This window comes from Nicrophorus vespilloides, unplaced genomic scaffold (assembly GCF_001412225.1).
Source record: "Nicrophorus vespilloides isolate i.1.1-1 unplaced genomic scaffold, Nicve_v1.0, whole genome shotgun sequence".
Taxonomy (NCBI): Eukaryota; Metazoa; Arthropoda; class Insecta; order Coleoptera; family Silphidae; genus Nicrophorus; species Nicrophorus vespilloides.
In genome coordinates this window covers 94,846-114,781 of record NW_017097820.1, presented here as the reverse complement: position 1 = coordinate 114,781, position 19,936 = coordinate 94,846, and the positions used below count along the sequence as shown (strand labels likewise).

At 30.9% G+C, this 19,936-nt stretch overlaps 1 protein-coding gene across 1 annotated transcript in view; it reads left to right on the top strand.

Moving 5' to 3' along the window:
* Positions 1-236: 236 nt before the first annotated feature.
* The window catches only part of LOC108561063 (transcription factor hamlet-like), a 66,970-nt gene continuing 47,270 nt past the window's right edge, over positions 237-19,936 (top strand). The window contains exon 1 of the mRNA XM_017918834.1: positions 237-604. Within this exon, the coding sequence (XP_017774323.1) occupies positions 565-604 (40 nt within the window). The 5' untranslated portion in view covers positions 237-564. The remainder of the gene's footprint in view (positions 605-19,936) is intronic.

Here is a 19,936-nt window from a genome sequence, read left to right as displayed (position 1 = left end):
GTATGGGGAACGTGCAGAGGAGGAGGAGGAGGGTTGGAGCGGTATATATCGACCAAGATGCTCTTATCTCCCCGAGCTGGCGTGGCATCTCCGTGGGCGTGACCGGCGCCGTCGATGTTGCGCGCGTTTTCGCGGCCAGCGGACGGCGGGCCCCGCGGAAAAGGACGGCGCGAAGGGCGCGAGGGACGCGAGCGGGGTGGCGGCGGCGGCGCCGAGCGAGAGGGCGATAGGCGGCGGCGGTGGTGGTGCGCGCCGGGCCCACGTCTTTCGCGGTAGATCCGAGTCGAAAAATCCCTGAACGGCAGTCGGGAAGAAGTGATAAAACATGACAGCGAATCGCGGGTCGTGATTGGCCCGACAGCGCCCGGAGTGCTTCTTATTGTCTCGCGTCTAGTCCTGCCGATAGTCCTGCTCTGGCATGTGCAGCCCGACCGTGATCACCGCGCGCCGCAGGATTCTACAGACATCCACGACGAAGACGACGAACACGATCGCAACCAGGACGACAAAGACGTATCCTCAACGCCGCCTCCAACAGCAGACATCCTCATCATCTTCATAGACATGAGGTCCAAGAGCATCGCAAGGAAAATCACTTCCCACGGTAAGTCAATCTTATGTCAATATTGTTTTCTTCTCGCATTTATCGCATTACGTCCGTCAACTGTTTACAAATATTTCAGCTATATATACAAAAAAAATTCATTATCTCCATTAAATAAATATAGCACAATCTAATTATAACAAATTTGCTAATTACGCATTTCTCCAACTGCATAATAAATAAAAACAAATTATTCATAGCAGGTAAATCTTTCATCTTCTTAAATAATTACACAATTTCATAGTTAATTAACATACAATTATTTCAATTTTTCTAATTGATTTTTTAATTACTATTACAATTGTATTTTTATAATTTATTAAAGATCAATTATTACATTATTCATTTGCCGATTTTGATGTCTCAGTTTTTATATTGTAAAATATAAATATTTTGAATTATTTTGTTTATTATTAACATATCTCTACATCTGTTAATTATATAAATTAAAATTTGTTAGCTTCTTCTATTAATTAACTACTGGTAACATTTACATATAACATATTTAATACAAACACAATGAGCAACAAGCGTTCATTAACATCGCGTTTAAGAGGTTTGTAAACAGTTTTAAATGTATTTTATATACATACAATCTTAATTAAACTGAAAACAAACAATTAGTTAATGAACAATCAAAATTTAAATATTACTTAATGAATAGTTACAAATAGATGTCATATTTAATTAATTGCTTAATATTTAAAATAAACATTTTAGAGACAAAGAAAACCTTTGTGGTTGCTGTACGAAAGCATCAGAATCAATGGTTTCTTTTGTCTTTTATTAGTGTAGTAGTAAATTTTGTCCTAATGAACTAGTAAATAATTAATTAAATTTAATTAATATAATTTTCAATAAAATTCAAATTAAAATTTCTCTTTTAATAATGTGAAATTCTTTATTTACTTGAAAATAATACAAATGGTTTAGTAAAAAATATCAATTCGAAGGTAAGTGAAACATATGAGAAAAAGAAAAAATGAATCAACTACTGTAAATCTAAGTATAATTTCTGTGCGGATTTAGTGTCGATACATAAATCAAAATTTCAATATACGCAAGATTTGTTTCATATCGAAGGCTTCTAAACATAACTCCAAAATTTACGATGCTTATGACGTTACACATGAACCCGTACAGACAGACAAATTGAGGCAACAGCTATTTTCATCCAACGCAATAAAAACTTTGTACTAATTACTTCTAATATTGTTATTATTGTTAATACACTATTGTTATTATAGCAGAAAATAAATGTTGAAATTTTAATTTATATTTTTTAACAATAATAAGAATAATTTCAATTAATTTGCGTTTTTTTTCTTTAGAAGTTATAAAATATGGAATAATCAGAAATAGACGTGGAGGATAGCTGTTGTTGGTTGGCTGCGCCTATGTATAGTCGCGTTTTTAACAAGTAATTTGGCGCGTTTCCAACAGCATCCATGCATCTTCTCTACTCTTTACATACATTCATATATTTTTTATAAATTCCTTGAAAAATCCATTCAAAATAATTACAATTCTTCTCTAACAAATAATTTACGTGCATTAAATTCTTTGTAAATATTTTTTTTTGGTTAAATCGTAACAATGTAAATTGTCAATTTACTATTTTAAATTTTATTTTCATGATTTCTTTTTATAATGATTATTTTTTTGTTAAAGTATATTTTGTAATTTAAAATTTATAATTGCAAAACATGATTAATTTAATAATATGAGAAGATTGTGAAAATAATTACAACAAATATAATAATTTTTCTCTAACAAATAATGTACGTGCATTAAATTCTTTGTAAATATTTTTTTTTTTGTTAAATCGTAACAATGTAAATTGTCAATTTACTATTTTAAATTTTATTTTCATGATTTTTTTTTATAATGATGATTTTTTTTTGTTAAAGTATATTTTGTAATTTAAAATTTATAATTGCAAAACATGATTAATTTAATAATATGAGAAGATTGTGAAAATAATTACAACAAATATAATAATTTTTCTCTAACAAATAATGTACGTGCATTAAATTCTTTGTAAATGTTTTTTTTTTGTTAAATCGTAACAATGTAAATTGTCAATTTATTATTTTAAATTTTATTTTCATGATTTCTTTTTTATAATGATGATTTTTTTTGTTAAAGTATATTTTGTAATTTAAAATTTATAATTGCAAAACATGTTTAATTTAATAATATGAGAAGATTGTGAAAATAATTACAACAAATATAATAATTTTTCTCTAACAAATAATGTACGTGCATTAAATTCTTTGTAAATATATTTTTTTTGGTTAAATCGTAACAATGTAAATTGTCAATTTACTATTTTAAATTTTATTTTCATGTTTTTTTTTTGTAATGATGATTTTTTTTTGTTAAAGTATATTTTGTAATTTAAAATTTATAATTGCAAAACATGTTTAATTTAATAATATGAGAAGATTGTGACTTATTAAATAAATCTTAGAAATTGAAGAATTCGTTATTGTTGTAAAAATCAGAAAAAAATAATTCTTACTATTTATAAAAACTAAAACTAACTAAATAATATTAATTGCAACAAATAAAAGCACAAAATGAAACCTTAATATATCATTAAGTCAACTGCTGTAAAGGGCTATTGACCATTGGTTTTTCTGCATGAAAAACTAAATATTTACATTTATAATTATTTTGATTAAGATTAAGTTATTATATTATAAATATAAAAACATGTATATATTTGTAACATCAGTTCTAAACCCTTTCCAGCCCAAATTTATTTGTTTTATTCAAATCTTCATAAAAGCACTTACTTAATCATAAAAAAAAACATCTTACATATTTTTTTTTCATTAATCAACATTACCTAATGTTAAAAATACATCTAACTTCAATTTACATTAGTTGCATCCATCAGTTTTAAACGTCGAAAGACAAAATTGTATTTAATAATCAATGATTCCTATTGGAATCACTGGGCCGAAAAGGGTTAATTACATCTTAATCACTTAATTAAATATTTTTGAAAGTGATTTAATTGTTAGAATTGAGGTTTTCTATAACATTATGAAGAACAACAATTTATGGATATTACCAGAAATTTCAAACAATAAAATTATTATTAAAAAAAAAGATGGAATAATTTTTGTAGTAATAGTAATTTTTCATAATATATTGAATGTATTATTTATTTAATTCATAAAGTATAAGGAAAATCAAATCTTATTAATTAATTTATTATAATCATTGCAATAGTTACATTGTAAAAAAATAGGACAATTTAACAGCTTTAGTTTTCTGTACAATTTTCTGTATTAACTAAGTTTTACTACAAAAATAACGTAAATTTCTTTTAACTCTTTCAAGTCTGATTATTTAAAATAACTTATAAGTTCAAAATTAAAAAATAGTCAGGTATTTCGTTATATTCTTTGTATGAGAATAAATTTTTATCGGGATATTTTGTCCCAGTCGTATCTGGGATTTATTGTCCCATTGTAATTGGGAACTATTATACTACTAGATTCTATTCCTGGGATATATTGTCTTAATAGGCTTGAAAGGTTTAAATAGATGAACTATTACTGTTAAATTGTTTTCAAAATATTATTAATGTTATAATTCTTGTGAATTAGTTTTATTTGGGTTTTATTAAATTTATGATGCTTTAAAGTTTAACGTGAGCGGTTGAGTTGGGTACTTGACTGAGCTAAAGCTGTTGGAAAAGATGATGGTGATCGATAATATGGCTTATGGAAGACGTAACATTCCTTTGGGAACAGATGTCTGCAATAGTTATTATAAACTACGGACATGATTCCTTCGAGAGTCGCTCGAACGATTAGAAGAAGTATGATTGAGATTTACGCCGTTCTTCGTCGCAGCAGTATTTACGAGCAGGAAAGAGAAGGTGACTGCGATGAGCGTTATATAGGCGATTCGACAAAGTGACGGAGATAACTCTCATTAGCATTCAGGATAATAATGTAAATGCAATAACATCACGGACAATAGATTTCGCTGTCGCTGGGCTGTAAAAGCCCCGACCATAAATGTCACGGCTCCGGAACGTTCTCGAAGAGAGCTCGAGTGTGGATAATTGTTTTGGGACAACGTTCGGAGGAGATAAAGCACAAACTAATAAAGATATGATAGATTCGTGCTGCAGAGAATATGAACGTACCTGTTACATTTGCATACGATAACGTCGCGCAACAACGGCAGCAGTTATTGTTCTTATTGCAACGTACAAAATGAGAGAGAGAGAGAGAGAGAAAAATAAATGAAAATTAAACTTGCAAAAGTGAACTGACTTCTTTCGTTTTTTTTCTTCTTCTTCTCCCTATTCCGATCCACCATCGAACGACGGTTGGGGAATTGCGATTATCAGATTCCTGTACGTAACTCGAGTGCCGTAATAACAATAATTAGTGGTTGGAGCGTTTGAGGGGAGTCCCCAAATACAATGGGAGGTCGAAAAAATCAAAAGCTCTCTCTCCCTTATTTATTTCTATATATTGTAAGAAATCATAAAGAAAACGAGAATAATAATAATATGGAAAGAAATAAAAAGAATATATATATATGTATGTATGTATGAGTACTGATATTAAGGAGAAATCAAAAGAAAGCTTTTGTTTCGTCCTCCTCTTCAGCCGTGACTCTCTCGATGATCTCGACGACAGCTGCTGCTGCTGCTGCAAATTGCCGATGCCCTAATTACGCAATCGCTTTCTCCCGAACCGGAGCAAAAACACACCGCCCATAGTGACCTAACTATCATCAACTCAGCATGGAAAGGATCTCTCACTTGATGGGAAACGAATCCTACTCCTCCCTTGATTCCGGTCGCAAGCTTTTCACCTTCCTTCGTTTCGTCTTCATTCTTTCATCTATTTATTTAGTTTTTTCTTCTTCATTTTTATCCGGACAGATATACAACAAACAAAAAAAAAATAAAAAACATTGGACGGTATTATTTTACCCCCGCGCCACCGTTTCGAGAGGATGGGATTCTCTTCAGATGATCTCTCCTCCTACTCAAAGAACATCCTGCCCATAGAAAACAAGCGACGAGAAATGAAAAGTGGGATGAACAACAAAAACCAAGCAAAATATATATATAACATGAAAGACGACGCAATTCGATCTAAAAACGAATCACACAGGTGAATACCTAAATATATAATGAAGAGGGGAAACAAAAAAAAGAAATGTTTGTATGAGCAATCATGAGATATATTTGTTTTATTTATTGGCGAGGCGTGCTCATTACTGCTAACTTCTCCGCGCAATTGAGGAATGAGCAACAGTACAAGGAGATGCGATAAGGTTGCGTCAATAGAGGAATTGCATTGTTCATTAGCGCTGAAAAACCAATAAAATGATGCATTTCGAGTGAGAACAATAGGATCCTGTTATCATCGAACGATAAGCGTCTCACCTTTTGAATTTTTCTTGTTTTTTTTTAAATTTGTTCGGAATGGAAAATCGTAATTGAAGCCCACTGCAAATGAACAACGTGCCTCTCCGCTTTTATCTCCTGCAAATTATATGGTGCAAACTAACAACTAAACTGAACGAACGTCATTACCGAGAAAACTGCACGGGCGAAAACTGATAGAGCAATAATTTTACGTTACTTCGCAGCAACGCTGTTGGAAAAACAATCATTAGTTTCACACACAAAGTTTTAAAATGATTGCAACAAAAAAAAACGCTCACAATAAATTGTTTTAAAGATTTATGAAATTCAGAAATATTGTGAATTTTCATATTCATATTATTTTTTGTACATTTTTGTAGTCTAAATCGAAATATGTTTCAAGTTATTGAATTAATTTCATATTTTAGATCATGAAGTTGAAATTTATCAAAAAAATGTACTTATTAAACCAACATTTGTTAAAATCTATTGAATGAAATCAATTTATTACGTTTATGACAAAAATATCAAAAATTTAACAAAAAAACTATTGAATTCGGCTCATATTTGAAATTATGAAGATGACGTTTTTTTTAATTTTAATTTAATTTAATTTTAATTCATCTGATATTTAAGATTATGAAGATGAAATTTTTGCAATTTTTATAAAAATTATAGAAAAAGCTAAGTGGTTTTGTGAAGAAAAGGTACGTTGATGAAGTAATATGAAAACAGAATTAACTCTTTTTTTGTCTTATAAATCGAAATATGTTGCAAGTTATTGAATTTGTTTCATATGTGAAATCATGAAATTGATATTTATGAAAAATTTTAACTATTGAACTAAAATTTGTTTCAAACTATTAAATTAAATCAATGTATCACGTTTATGATGAAAAATATCAAAAAGTTAACTAAAAACTGAATTTGCCTCATATTTGATATCATGAAGATGATTTTGAGCCTTTTAAACTGAAATTTGTTTGCTAGCAATTGAATTCATCTCATATTTAAGATTATGAAGATGAAATGTTTGCAATTTTTTTTTTATAAAAGTTATAGAAAAAGCTAAGTGGTTTTGTGAAAAATTGCGTACGTTAATGTGGAAACAGAATTAACTCTTTTTTTTTAAGGAATTTTCATTGGAAAATAATTAGACATTATTTTTCTCTTTTTTTTTGTCTTAGAAACCGAAATATGTTGCAAGTTATTGAATTTATTTCATATATGAAATCATGAAATTGAAATTTATCAAATATTTTACATATAAAACCAAAATTTGTCTCAAACTATTGAATTAAACCTATGTATCACGTTTATGATGAAAAATATCAAAAATTTAACTGAAAACTATTGAATTCGCCTCATATTTGATATCAAGAAGATGATTTTGAGCCTTTTAAACTGAAATTTGTTTGCAAGCAATTGAATTCATCTCATATTTAAGATTATGAAGATGAAATTTTTGAATTTTTTTTATAAAAATTATAGAAAAAGCTAAGTGGTTTTGTGAAGAATTGCGTACGTTAATGTGGAAACAGAATTAACTCTATTTTTTAAGGAATTTTCATTGTGAAATAATTAGACATTATTTTTCTCTTTTTCTGTCTTATAAACCGAAATATATTGCAAGTTATTGAATTTATTTCATATTTGAGATCATGAAATTGAAATTTATCATAAATTTTAACTATTGAACTAAAATTTGTTTCAAATTGATGAAAAATATCAAAAGTCTCACTGAAAAGTATTGAATTCGCCTCATATTTGATATCATGAAGATGTTTTTGAGTTAAAAGGCTGAAATTTGTTTGAAAGCAATTAAATTCATCTCATATTTAAGATTACGAAGATGAAATTTATCCAAAATTTTTATAAAATTGTAGAAGAAGCTAAGTGTTTTTATTTTGAAGAATTGAGTACACGTTGATGCATCGCATCGGTTCGTTGACTTCCTATAATCGTTGTACCACTTGAGGGTGGTTTTATCTATGTGCTTCTCCAGCCACAACGGTGGCACTTCTTCGTGCGCCCACAATGATCCCAATTGTGGAGGAAGGCCCTTTCCTCGTCCTTCTCAAGTGCAGTCGTGAGAGCGACCATGTAAACATCATCTCAAGATACTCCCGTAGACAAAATAAAAACGTGCTCGCTGCCATCAATACTCGTCCAAGAACGAACACACACATCCACAAAAAAAAACAAAGATCAGTGCTCTTGTATAATGTACACGTATAAGCTCTGATCATCAAATTAAAAAGGACCACCGAAATAATGAAACATGAAATTTTGCTTAGATCTTCTCGGAATGTACGAATTGTATTAAATCTTTCGACCTTGGCCTACTCACAGAATTTTTTGTTCATCAGATTTAGTCTTTGACACTAATATAAGCAAATCATAAGTCTTTGTTTCTATGTTAATATTACATCTATTTAAATTCCAAGGATAACTTTTGTTATAAAGTTATTCTATTATATAAGAAACATAATTGTTATATAAAGAAAAATGTGTATTATTGCATTTACAATACACTTAGTTTAGACATTTGCATCATTGTATCATATGTTTCTTTATGTTTTCATTATCAGCTCAATTCATTTTCATATATTTTCATTTACATTCATTGTATCATATGTTTCTGTGTTTGCTTAAGTAATTTTTGTCTGTTTTTTTGTAAAAAAATAATATCTGAAGGCTGAAAGAGGCGAAATCCCATAGCAGAAACTGTAATTCTTATATATAAATACAAGATAATTTAAACTTGAAACTTGTTTAGACACATTTAGATACACTTAGATATAGTCTGAATCGACTATACAATTAATAAAGAAATAATTAAATTATTTTTCATTTACTTTTTATAATAAAAAAATGTGTTAAAAATACAATAAAATTGAAGAAATTTGCATTTTTTTAAATAATTATTAATTTAATTAAATTCAATTAATTTATGTTTCTTTAAATATTAAAAAGGTACAAAATATGTTAAATAAAAATTGAATTAAACAATAGATTTTTTATACAACTTTTCTTAAACTTGTTATCTATGCTTAATGTATTAATTTAGACGTAATTGTATATATTTTTTGTACTAACAATTATAATTAATATCACATTAATTGCAAATTGAAGTAAACAAAAAATGTAATAAATTAATATAGATAATTTTAATTATTTATAATAATTAAGAACTACTGGACTTTCCGCATTCATATACCAATTATACAGTTGACAAAATAACATTGTTTATCATCATATTATAAATTGTGTTGGGTTTAGAAGAATGAGAAAAGGGTTATGATAAATGCGTAATGAATTTTTGATTATGTTCACTGTTTTTTTTTTCTTTTAATTAATATGCATTTAAGTTACGATCATGGGGTGGGGATCTGTGTGGGGGAGAGCGGAGCCCTGAGAAACGGATTCGAGAGGGAGGGAGGGCGTTTATATTCAATTGAAATTACGCGCATTCGTATCATATATTTTTTTTTTATATTTTTATTTTAAAGGGAAAACGTCCGCACCCCTCTGCATATAAAGTGTTTTTTGTTGAATAAATGATGTGTTAAAGGTCATTGAATTTTCACAACTAATTCATTGAAATGTGTTGTTTTTTTTTCAATAAATTTGATATAAAATGTAGTAATTTTCTATGTCCTAGCAAGGATTGGTTTAAAGTTGATTCATTGTGATTTAGTTACACGATAAGGTGATTTTTGGTAATTTATTAAGTTTTATTACTTTTTTATTGAATATGTAAATGTTTTACCACTTTCTTTACAATTAAAATTTAAGCACAAATTCATTTAACATCGAAAATCGCGATAATTTTGTATTTGATCATTTAAAAGTTTTGAATTTGCCGCACTTTCTTCCAACACTTTACTGCACAAATGGCGGCAAATTCAAATCTTGCGTTAATTTTGGGACATCATTTAGAATATAATTGACAAATTGTTTTGATGATGAATTATAGCGTTAATGTTAAATTAATTATGAATTTTATTAATTAGAATCAAGTTTTAATAAGATTAAATCATTAATTTTTAAATATTAAAAAAAAGGAAATTATGTAACCAAAGTGCATAAATTGAATGAATTAAATGTGTGTATTCATTCATTGAATAGTAGAATAAATTATTTAGTAAAAAAAAAATACTATTTTTCGACGAGTGTAAAGGAATGCAGCAAAAAAATGCAGACGGTGCGTTTCTTGGAAATACGCACGAAATTATGAATGAAAATAATAAAAACTATGAATGATACGTAGTAAAAAGAACAGATGTGTACCGAATTCCGTCTAGCCGTAAAGATAAGTAAATAATTTACAAACAAAAAAAAAACTGAATATATTATTTTTATGTCTGGCGTATTTTTTATTAATTCGTTCGTTAATTACATGAATTTGAATGAAAATATTTCATATTTCTCTAGGAATAATGTGAATATCATGTAATAATTAAAATATGTTCAATAATTTGTGATTATTAACGTTGTATGTTGATGTAGGTGTATTAATGTAACATATTTTTTTCCTTACATTGTTTAGTAATGAAAGAAAATAATTATACGTTTCTCATTGTCAACATTTACATGATTAAGATTTAATAGTTTTCTTTGTTTTATCAATATAAAAACTACATACAAATTAAAATGGACAATCATTATTTGTCCTAAAGACCAGTATGACCTAAAGCCCTTTCCCGGGATTTAGGTTATACTGGTATACTTGATTTGTATATTGGATTTGTGTCAGGTTTATTCAGGATTGTTTGCATTGGGTGACTAAAAAGGTAATGTTGTTGTGGGAAACATTTATTTGGATCAACTATTAATATGAACTTAAGGATACATTAATTTTAATTACTTTTACAAAAATCAATATTTGGTTGTAACAAAGTTTACAAAAATTCAACAAATGTCCCATTTAGCCATTTGTTATAAAGTACTCATTTTCATTTATATAATTATTATGATATAAGACACATAAGAAACATTTACTTGGATCAACTATTAATATTAACTTAAGGATACAAAATTACATAAATTTTAATTACTTTTTCAAAAATCAATATTTGATTATAACAAAGTTTACAAAAATTCAACAAATGTCCCATTTAGCCGTTTGTTATAAAGTACTCATTTTCATATATATAATTATTATGATATAAGACAAATAAGAAACATTTACTTGGATCAACTATTAATATGAACTTAAGGATACAAAATTACATTAATTTTAATTACTTTTGCAAAAATCAATATTTGATTGTAACAAAGTTTACAAAAATTCAACAAGTCTCCCATTTAGCCATTTGTTATAAAGTACTCATTTTCATTTATATAATTATTATGATATAAGACACATAAGAAACATTTACTTGGATCAACTATTAACATGAACTTAAGGATACAAAATTACATTAATTTTAATTACTTTTGCAAAAATTTATATTTGATTAACACTAAACCTAACGACACAAAATGTATACCTATTCCTACCATCAGTGGTCAATTGACCGATTCAAGCGAAAACAAAACTTATATCTTAATATATGAATGAGATTTTAGCTAATTGGATTGGAAAATATTTTCTTCTATTTAGAAAAGTTTTTTTTGCAAATTAGAGGAATTTTATTGCAGAAAATTCTAAACAAAATTTCATAAAAGGTTATTTGACCATGCGTGGTGATATGTTTAGTGTTAAGTTAATTAAAAGTTTCCAATAATTATAAAAAAAAAATAATTAGATTTGTATAAAGATTTAGTAATTATTTCTATGTAATAAAATAATCAATAACGAATAATACAAATATAATGATTTTGCTTTTAATATATTAAAAATTATTAAAATTTTTACCTTTGCTTTTATAACTTTAATTTTTATTTTCAATCTTCAATTTTATTGAACACTTAACTTCTATTATTTATAAAATATTTCTTTAATTATTATTACCTGTTTTAATTAAGGTAATTAATTAAGTACCATAATTATGTATAAAATGTTTATTAGAGGCGAAATAGTTTATACAAATAATTGAATTTAATATAATTATGTTCGTAAACCGAGGTTTTACTGTATTTTAATTGGTTTTGATTTAGCACGGCATGATTTTCCAAACTATCCGCGGAACACTGTTGTTGCTTGAAATCCTGAAATGAAATAAAGAATGTTTCTTCTCATTTTTTTAAAATTTTATTGATTATGTGTTATTTATTATCTATTCTACAAAATATAAAAGATGTTCCATGAAAATTTCCGGATTTATAAAGTGTACAATTGCAGGAAAAGTTTGGGAAACTCTGTAGTACGGTTTCCTCAACATGTATTCTTTTCTGATGTTCTTGCGTTGCGTGTTATGTTGCGGTGCGGAAAGTGAGAATGCGTCAGATAGTGGGATTTCGTGTAGGGATTAAGGGTGTATTCAAGTCGAATTGATTCCTCCTCCGCCGCCTCAATTAAAATAATCCAAGCGATTCGTCTTAATGCCGTGTGCGTGTGCCCCGATGATCCGCATCGACCAAACTACATCCCTAATTCGCAGAGGGTAGGGCGTCGGGGCCATCAAGTGTCTGAAATTAAAGTGTTAAAATAGTGTCGGCCGCAGCACGGTCGAACGGATCTCTTTCCTTCGGCAAATTCGCATATCCCATCGCACGTGGCCGTGATAAATGACGCACACACGCATATATCAGCACACGCAGAAGAACCTTGTGAACCTTCTCAACCGAAGGCACAACCTTATCCCTTCGCCCTTAATCCGGGACGTTCATGCGGACGGAGGATGAAAAATCATAATTGTCGATCGTTAATTAAGGCGACTGCTTGCCTGTTTCTCCCTCCTCCTTCCACAATCTCTGCGATTCTCTCTTCTTTTTTTTTTTGATTATTATTATTAGCGCAGCCTCCTTGGTAACGTCAACGCACAAAAATTTATCGGCGAAAATTCGCTGCGAAAATTATTGAGAACCACCCCTCGACATCGTCATATCCTCCCGCTCACTACAGACTGAGTGCAATTAAGGCTGTCGCATTAATTGCGATAAAAACAATTCGCGCCTCTCCTAATTAAATTGCGAACGCTCGCGCTGCCCGTCCTCCTCGCACACCCTTCTTTCTCACCAACCCCCGCCCATAACAAAATTATAATTTCCGCCCGCTCCGGCAAATTTTAAATTGCAAGAAGAATGAAATAGCGGCCTCTCGGTTGTACATTTGCCGCTCGGCAATTATCCAAGTCGCGTTGCGTAATGATCGCACGACACTTCGGTTTCTTCAAGCTTGGAACGATATCAAACGAACTTTCATGGTTTAATCAACATTTTCATCATTATTTATTTATAATCATCCATTTTTAGAAAAAAAAGTGTTATTTAATCAATATTTAGTTTCTTCTCTTTAGCAGATTGTAACAAAGTTTACTAAATCTCAACAATTCTGCTATTCATCCATTTGTTATAATTATTGACGTTTTACTTTATTACACTCATTTTTGTTAATATTTACATAATTATTATGATATAAACAGCACTTTCAGGATTAATCAAGGACAATTCTACAATTATCTACTTTAAAATATTCCTGTTTAAAAAAACTTAGTTTCTTGCGTAATAATCGCACGATACTTCGGTTTCTTCAAGCTTGGAACGATATCAAACGAACTTTCATGGTTTAATCAACATTTTCATCATTATTTATTTATAATCATCCATTTTTAGAAAAAAAAGTCTTATTTGATCAATACTTAGTTTTTTCTCTTTAGTAAATTGTAACAAAGTTTACTAAAACTAAACAATTTTGCTATTCATCCATTTGTTATAATTATTGACGTTTTACCTTATTATACCCTTTTTTGTTAATATTTACATAATTATTATGATATAAACCGCACTTTCAGGATTATTCAACGACAATTGTACAATTATCTACTTTAAAATATACCTGTTAAAAAAAACTTAGTTTCTTGCGTGATAATCGCACGACACTTCGGTTTCTTCAAGCTTGGAACAATATCAAATGAACTTTCATGGTTTAATCAACATTTTCATCATTATTTATTTATAATCATCCATTTTTAGAAAAAAAAGTATTATTTAATCAATATTTAGTTTCTTCTCTTTAGCAGATTGTAACAAAGTTTACTAAAACTCAACAATTCTGATATTCATCCATTTGTTAGAATTATTGACGTTTTACCTTATTACACCCTTTTTTGTTAATATTTACATAATTATTATGATATAAACCGCACTTTCAGGATAAATCAAGGACAATTGTACAATTATCTACTTTAAAATATTCCTGTTTAAAAAAACTTAGTTTCTTGCGTAATAATCGCACGACACTTCGGTTTCTTCAAGCTTGGAACGATATCAAACGAACTTTCATGGTTTAATCAACATTTTCATCATTATTTATTTATAATCATCCATTTTTAGAAAAAAAAAGTATTATTTCATCAATACTTACTTTCTTCTCTTTAGCAGATTGTAACAAAGTTTACTAAAACTCAACAATTCTGCTATTCATCCATTTGTTAGAATTATTGACGTTTTACTTTATTTCACTCATTTTTGTTAATATTTACATAATTATTATGATATAAACCGCACTTTCAGGATTAATCAAGGACAATTGTACAATTATCTACTTTAAAATATTTTTGTTTAAAAAAAACTTAGTTTCTTCTCTTTAGCAAATTGTAACAAAGTTTACAAAAATTCAAGAAATGTCCTATAATTATTATGATATAAGACGTACTTTCAAGATTAATCAACGACAATTGTCAAAACTTAAAAAAATCCCTTTTTGATAAAAAAAAGCTGATGTTTTTGCTGAAAAACATTTCTTGATTCATGTTTATTAAAAAAAACTATAAGTAATTGTTATCAAATTCTAATATTTTCATGAAGAAAATTGTGTTTTAAATTTTTCTTTTCTTCTTCACTATTTAATCTCATATTGTAAATGAGGTTTTTTTAACATAAACTACAATAATTAAATTTTAATTACTAAGATTTTGTAAAGTCATCCACATAGTTTAGATGTTAATATAGACCAGATTAACTTAAGCTACAACCAACATAGCTATGATTACTAAAGTTGGAATGTTAGTCTGTTAGTCTGATTTTTGATGTTTCTCGACTTTGTGAGAGTTGTGAGGTATTACAGTATAAGAAACGAACTGTGAGGTGGTATAGAGCGCGACTATCATTTGTCACAAGTCAGTGGTCAATCATTTTTCCAAGAATCAAAGCTCAGTGGAAATGTTGCTTCCCTCTCTGTCCGGAAAGCAAAGAGCGTTCAATAAAAGCGGCTGCAAGAGTGGACGTGTCCGGAGGATAAACAAACACCGACTACTTCGAGATATATGTATAAATACTATCCGCTAATAGTTGCTTTTTTTTGTATGTGTGTTTTGCTTTCGGAGAGCGCGGAGAAATTTATTAGTCTCTGTCGCTGCTGCTGCTGTTGCTGAAGAGCGAAAGAGGAGCGTGGAGGAGGAGGAGGAGGACACCACTTCTTCACGGTGACTGAAATGAAAACGCAGTCACCGTATTTACAACGCGCGTTCTCCGATTCTGATGGATTTATGTCCTCCTCTGCGCGTTCACTCCACAACGGCATCATTGTTTGACACTACTTAAGTACAACGCAAGACCGAAATAAAATTTGATATCTACATTCTCTATTAGGTCATCCAGAATAATATAAATATTAGTTTCTTCTTTTGAAGCATTTTTTTCTTTCGCTCTCCAAAAAAAAAAAAAATATATATGCTTTAGTCATTCCACACGAAAGAAACACTTGTTAACTTATTTCATGCTTGCTCTGTTGTTATTGAAAATGTATTGATCTTTGGTCTTTTTAATAAGATTTGTACTAAATATAACAAAATCAATTAAATACATGTTTGTAATTGTAAGTTTATAATTTTTATACATATGAATAATAGATCGAAAAAAAATACAGAATTATTGACGATGATTTGATGAAACCAATTTATTTTTAATTGCATGAAACGCAATGGGTTTCTAACGAATGGTATTGGTAGTTAAACACAGGAAGTAATTATCTCTATATGTCTATATATTTGTTAGTGCGATGATGTAATTAGAGAAAGAGAGAGAATAGTAATATCGATTTTCGTTAGTCATAGTGATCGTTCGCGGTACAAAAGCTAATCCTGAAAAGCCGAAATAACTTAATAACCGGATTCCGAGTATATAGATGTCTTTGATGGCGATCACGTGATCGCGTGAGAGGTTCCCGTTGCGGCGAACTAATTACGTTTCGATGACTTGGAATAGCGAAATGAGGAGGAGGAAGAGTGGTTAGATGGATTGACGAAATAGGTGTATAGATGGATTAGGATTCTCGTGTCCGAATATGGTGAGTAGTTGTTGTAGTATGTCAGTCAGTCCTCTGGGTGTTGTTAAATCGTGCGGGAAATGTGACCTTAATAAAGGCAATGATATTGAAACTGCTCGCATCGCTCGGGGGTTGCGAAAACATCTGCTTCTGTCTTCTTGTCTCTCCCCCATATAGTCGACTATGACTACAAACTGGGGTTGTAGGATGCACCGCGCAAATGATCACCCCTAAACGACGCTGTTAACATCCGTGCTACTACTTGTGAAATGACTAAATTAAACACGAACGAACCCCAATCCACCGATTACATTGTAACACATCCGAATTTGACTAATGAACTTTTATACAACATCCGTACTTTAATATTAATCCTCAGCTGCTCCCATTCTGCACAACTTCAATATTAATGATTATATAAATACTTCTCTTGCGTAATACAAGTGTTCTATAACTTGATTAACCTTGTCTTAAGTTGTTCAAAATACTTCGAAAACTATTGATTAATAACCAAATTTTTAGAAATTGACTGCTCAACTTCAACACCCAAAATTAATGATTATATAACACTTTCCTTCTCTTCTATACAAAATGAGTAATACAAGTATTCTATTACTCAATTAACTTAGCCTTGTATTAAGATCATTAAGCATTCAAAATGTTTTAAAAACTATTGATTAATAACACATGCACAACTTCAAAACCTAATATTAATCATTATATAATAGTTTAATTCACGAATCAGACAAATAGGTATTACGAGTTTTGTAGTTACTTGACTAATTTTGTCTTTTAGAAGCTTTGTAAACTATGTTTTAATTACTTATATTTCTTTGACTAAAAAAATTTAAATTGAATTTAGTAACAAACATATAATTGAATTAGTTTATTCTCATATTTTCTCAATAAATGATGAAAACTGTCATTCTGATAATCAAATACAAATATTATTTAGTAAAAATATCAATTAATCAATTACACATTTTTTATTGCAACAGAAGTCTACATAATATATTGTTTGGTGGTTTGGACTGAAAAAGAGAACTTTTTTTCTTTGAATGGAATAAAAAGAACAACTAAATTCTATGCTAAATTTCACGAGCAATCAGTCACGAGATGATTGATGTTATGAAAATCACCATTATTTGAAGAATGCACTAATCATTCAGGTTATCGATGGAATGACTAATGCTCATGACATCTGCTTGCACAAATATGCTAATTTTTATTTATGTAATTATCTTTTCAATAAATTTTGATTTATGTGTAATTACATAAGAAATTTAGACATTGTTTTAATTTAGATTAATTATAAAATAAGTATATTTCTTGCAAATTGTTTATATGCACATTTGACAGATGAAACAATTTCATTTAGACTTATGAGAAATTTTATATTGGTTGATGATAATGAAGTAATTATTGTTGGAAAATAATTATATAATAATAGTGTGAGGAAATGTGTAATTGTTGTAAATTTCAGTAAGTTTAGTATGCTACTGCCATTTGTAGTTCATTCCTAGAAATTTTTGAAAGAGTACGGACTCTGTGCTGTAGTTTGCGTAATCGGTCAGTGTAAACTGTACAAGTTCATCGTGGAATTGTTTGGTGAAGAAGGAAGACCGAGAGGGTTGGAGAGTAATTGTTGGAGCAGAGGCGTTCTGTATTGAAGCTGGTAGGAAAGTAGTGAGTGAGAGAGAGGTTACGGTTCGGACATGTAATTTGCCGAGGAGACGTAAGTTGGATAGAGTTAATAATAGTAAGTGTAAACGGTTATGAAGGGTGACGATATTATTTTGAAGTGTGAGCGCTTCCACGTATATTGTTGTGCGCGAGGAATCGAATCGGTTCTGGGAAAGGCGTCGCTTTTACCTATTAATAGAAATCGATGGGTCGCATATAAATCTAAAAGCGTTCCTCCATCCGTTGTCGTTCGACGGTTTTGCTGCTGCTGCTGCCGCCGCCCCTCTTCGGCCACCTCCAACGCCGTCTCCTCCCTTTTTCCTTCTTTTTCTTTATTGTCGCGCGCCCAAGGAAAGCGGAGTGCGAAAAGCGCAGCCCGCAAAACCTCGGGACACGCAATGTGGCCATCGCACGCGAGACGCGACCACCACCCCCACAAACCCCCAAAGTCACCGTCGTCGTCGTCGTCGGCGGCGGCGGCAGTTGCGATAAGATAAAGATCCGAGTCGCATGTCCCGTGATTTACTGCCGTCCCCGTTCCCATAGCATCTTGCCGGCCCTCCAGATACAGCATAAACTGCCCCGCAAGATTATTATTACGAGACATACACGCACAACACGCATCCATTATATAACCGCCTACGAACATTAAATTTACAAAAAAAAAAGGTAGCAGAAATGTATCTAATTGCTGGGCAAAGAAAATAATAAAACCGGGGAAACCCCATAAATTAATGGGAGAGATAATTGAAATTTCGAACGGTGCCGCCGCCTCCGAAACAGCGCCGCACCCGAAACCTAATTGCTTTCCGCCTTTGATCCAGGAAACTCAATGCGAAACAAAACAGGCGCGCCTCGGATGGATTTGATTGAGTCTTCGCTCGCAAAAGCATTACAACACACAAAACATCAAATCACATCCATCCATGTTTGTGTTGTGTGTACATTCCGGTTTTACATTTAAAAAAGTTAATCTCCTCTGTTTGCTGTGAGCGCAAAACGCGTTATTAAATTTATTAAAAATATAATAATGTAACCCCGAACCCATTGTCGCCTATAATCCTCGACAAAATATAGACATCAGAACGGATTGCACACACAAAGAGGGCTTCGTCCTTCTTCTTGGATCCCTTCCCAAAAGCCATCCATCTCTTTGACAAACGGCAGATGTGCGACACGATTTTTAATATTTCATTTCACATCCCTTTGTGCGTCGTCGGGTCGCGCGTGCTGCCACCCTTAAACGCTATCTATTAGTGCCCTTTTTTTTTTGTTGTTGTTGTATCTAGTGCGTGCGTGTTTCGTAAGGTGATGCTAATACTAATAACAATAAAAAAAAAGGGCCTCAGTCGCCCCCAAATGCGAGGAACTACGATTCCCGCCTTATCATCGCCAAACAGCGGGATGTTAAGTGGTCGTAAAAGCGATGGCCAATAAAGAAATTAAGGCCCTATTTATTTAGTTCGCATCCAGCACTATTTTTGTTTTGGGTCGAATTTTGATGTTGATGTTATGGGTGATGGGGTGAGAGGTGGAGGAGGTTGAAGGAGGGAGTGTAAATGCACACGGCGTAAACTAACAATCGCATTTTCGGTATTATATATTATTATGTGCATGGGTGAATGTTATGTACGTGTAGGAAAATCGCCAACTTCAAAGTGTTGCGGTCGAAATCGCGCGTCTGTCACAAACAGAGAGGGAGGTGGTGGTGGTGGCGCAGGAGGCGGCGGTGCAAAACGGCGGGTCCGACAAAAGGGGGGAACCCCCCAAGTTCGGACCCGGTCGGTCACTTTGGCCACTCTCGGCACATTCAGAATTGAATTGACTGTCACAACTGTGAGCCTAAATTAACTCCCGCATT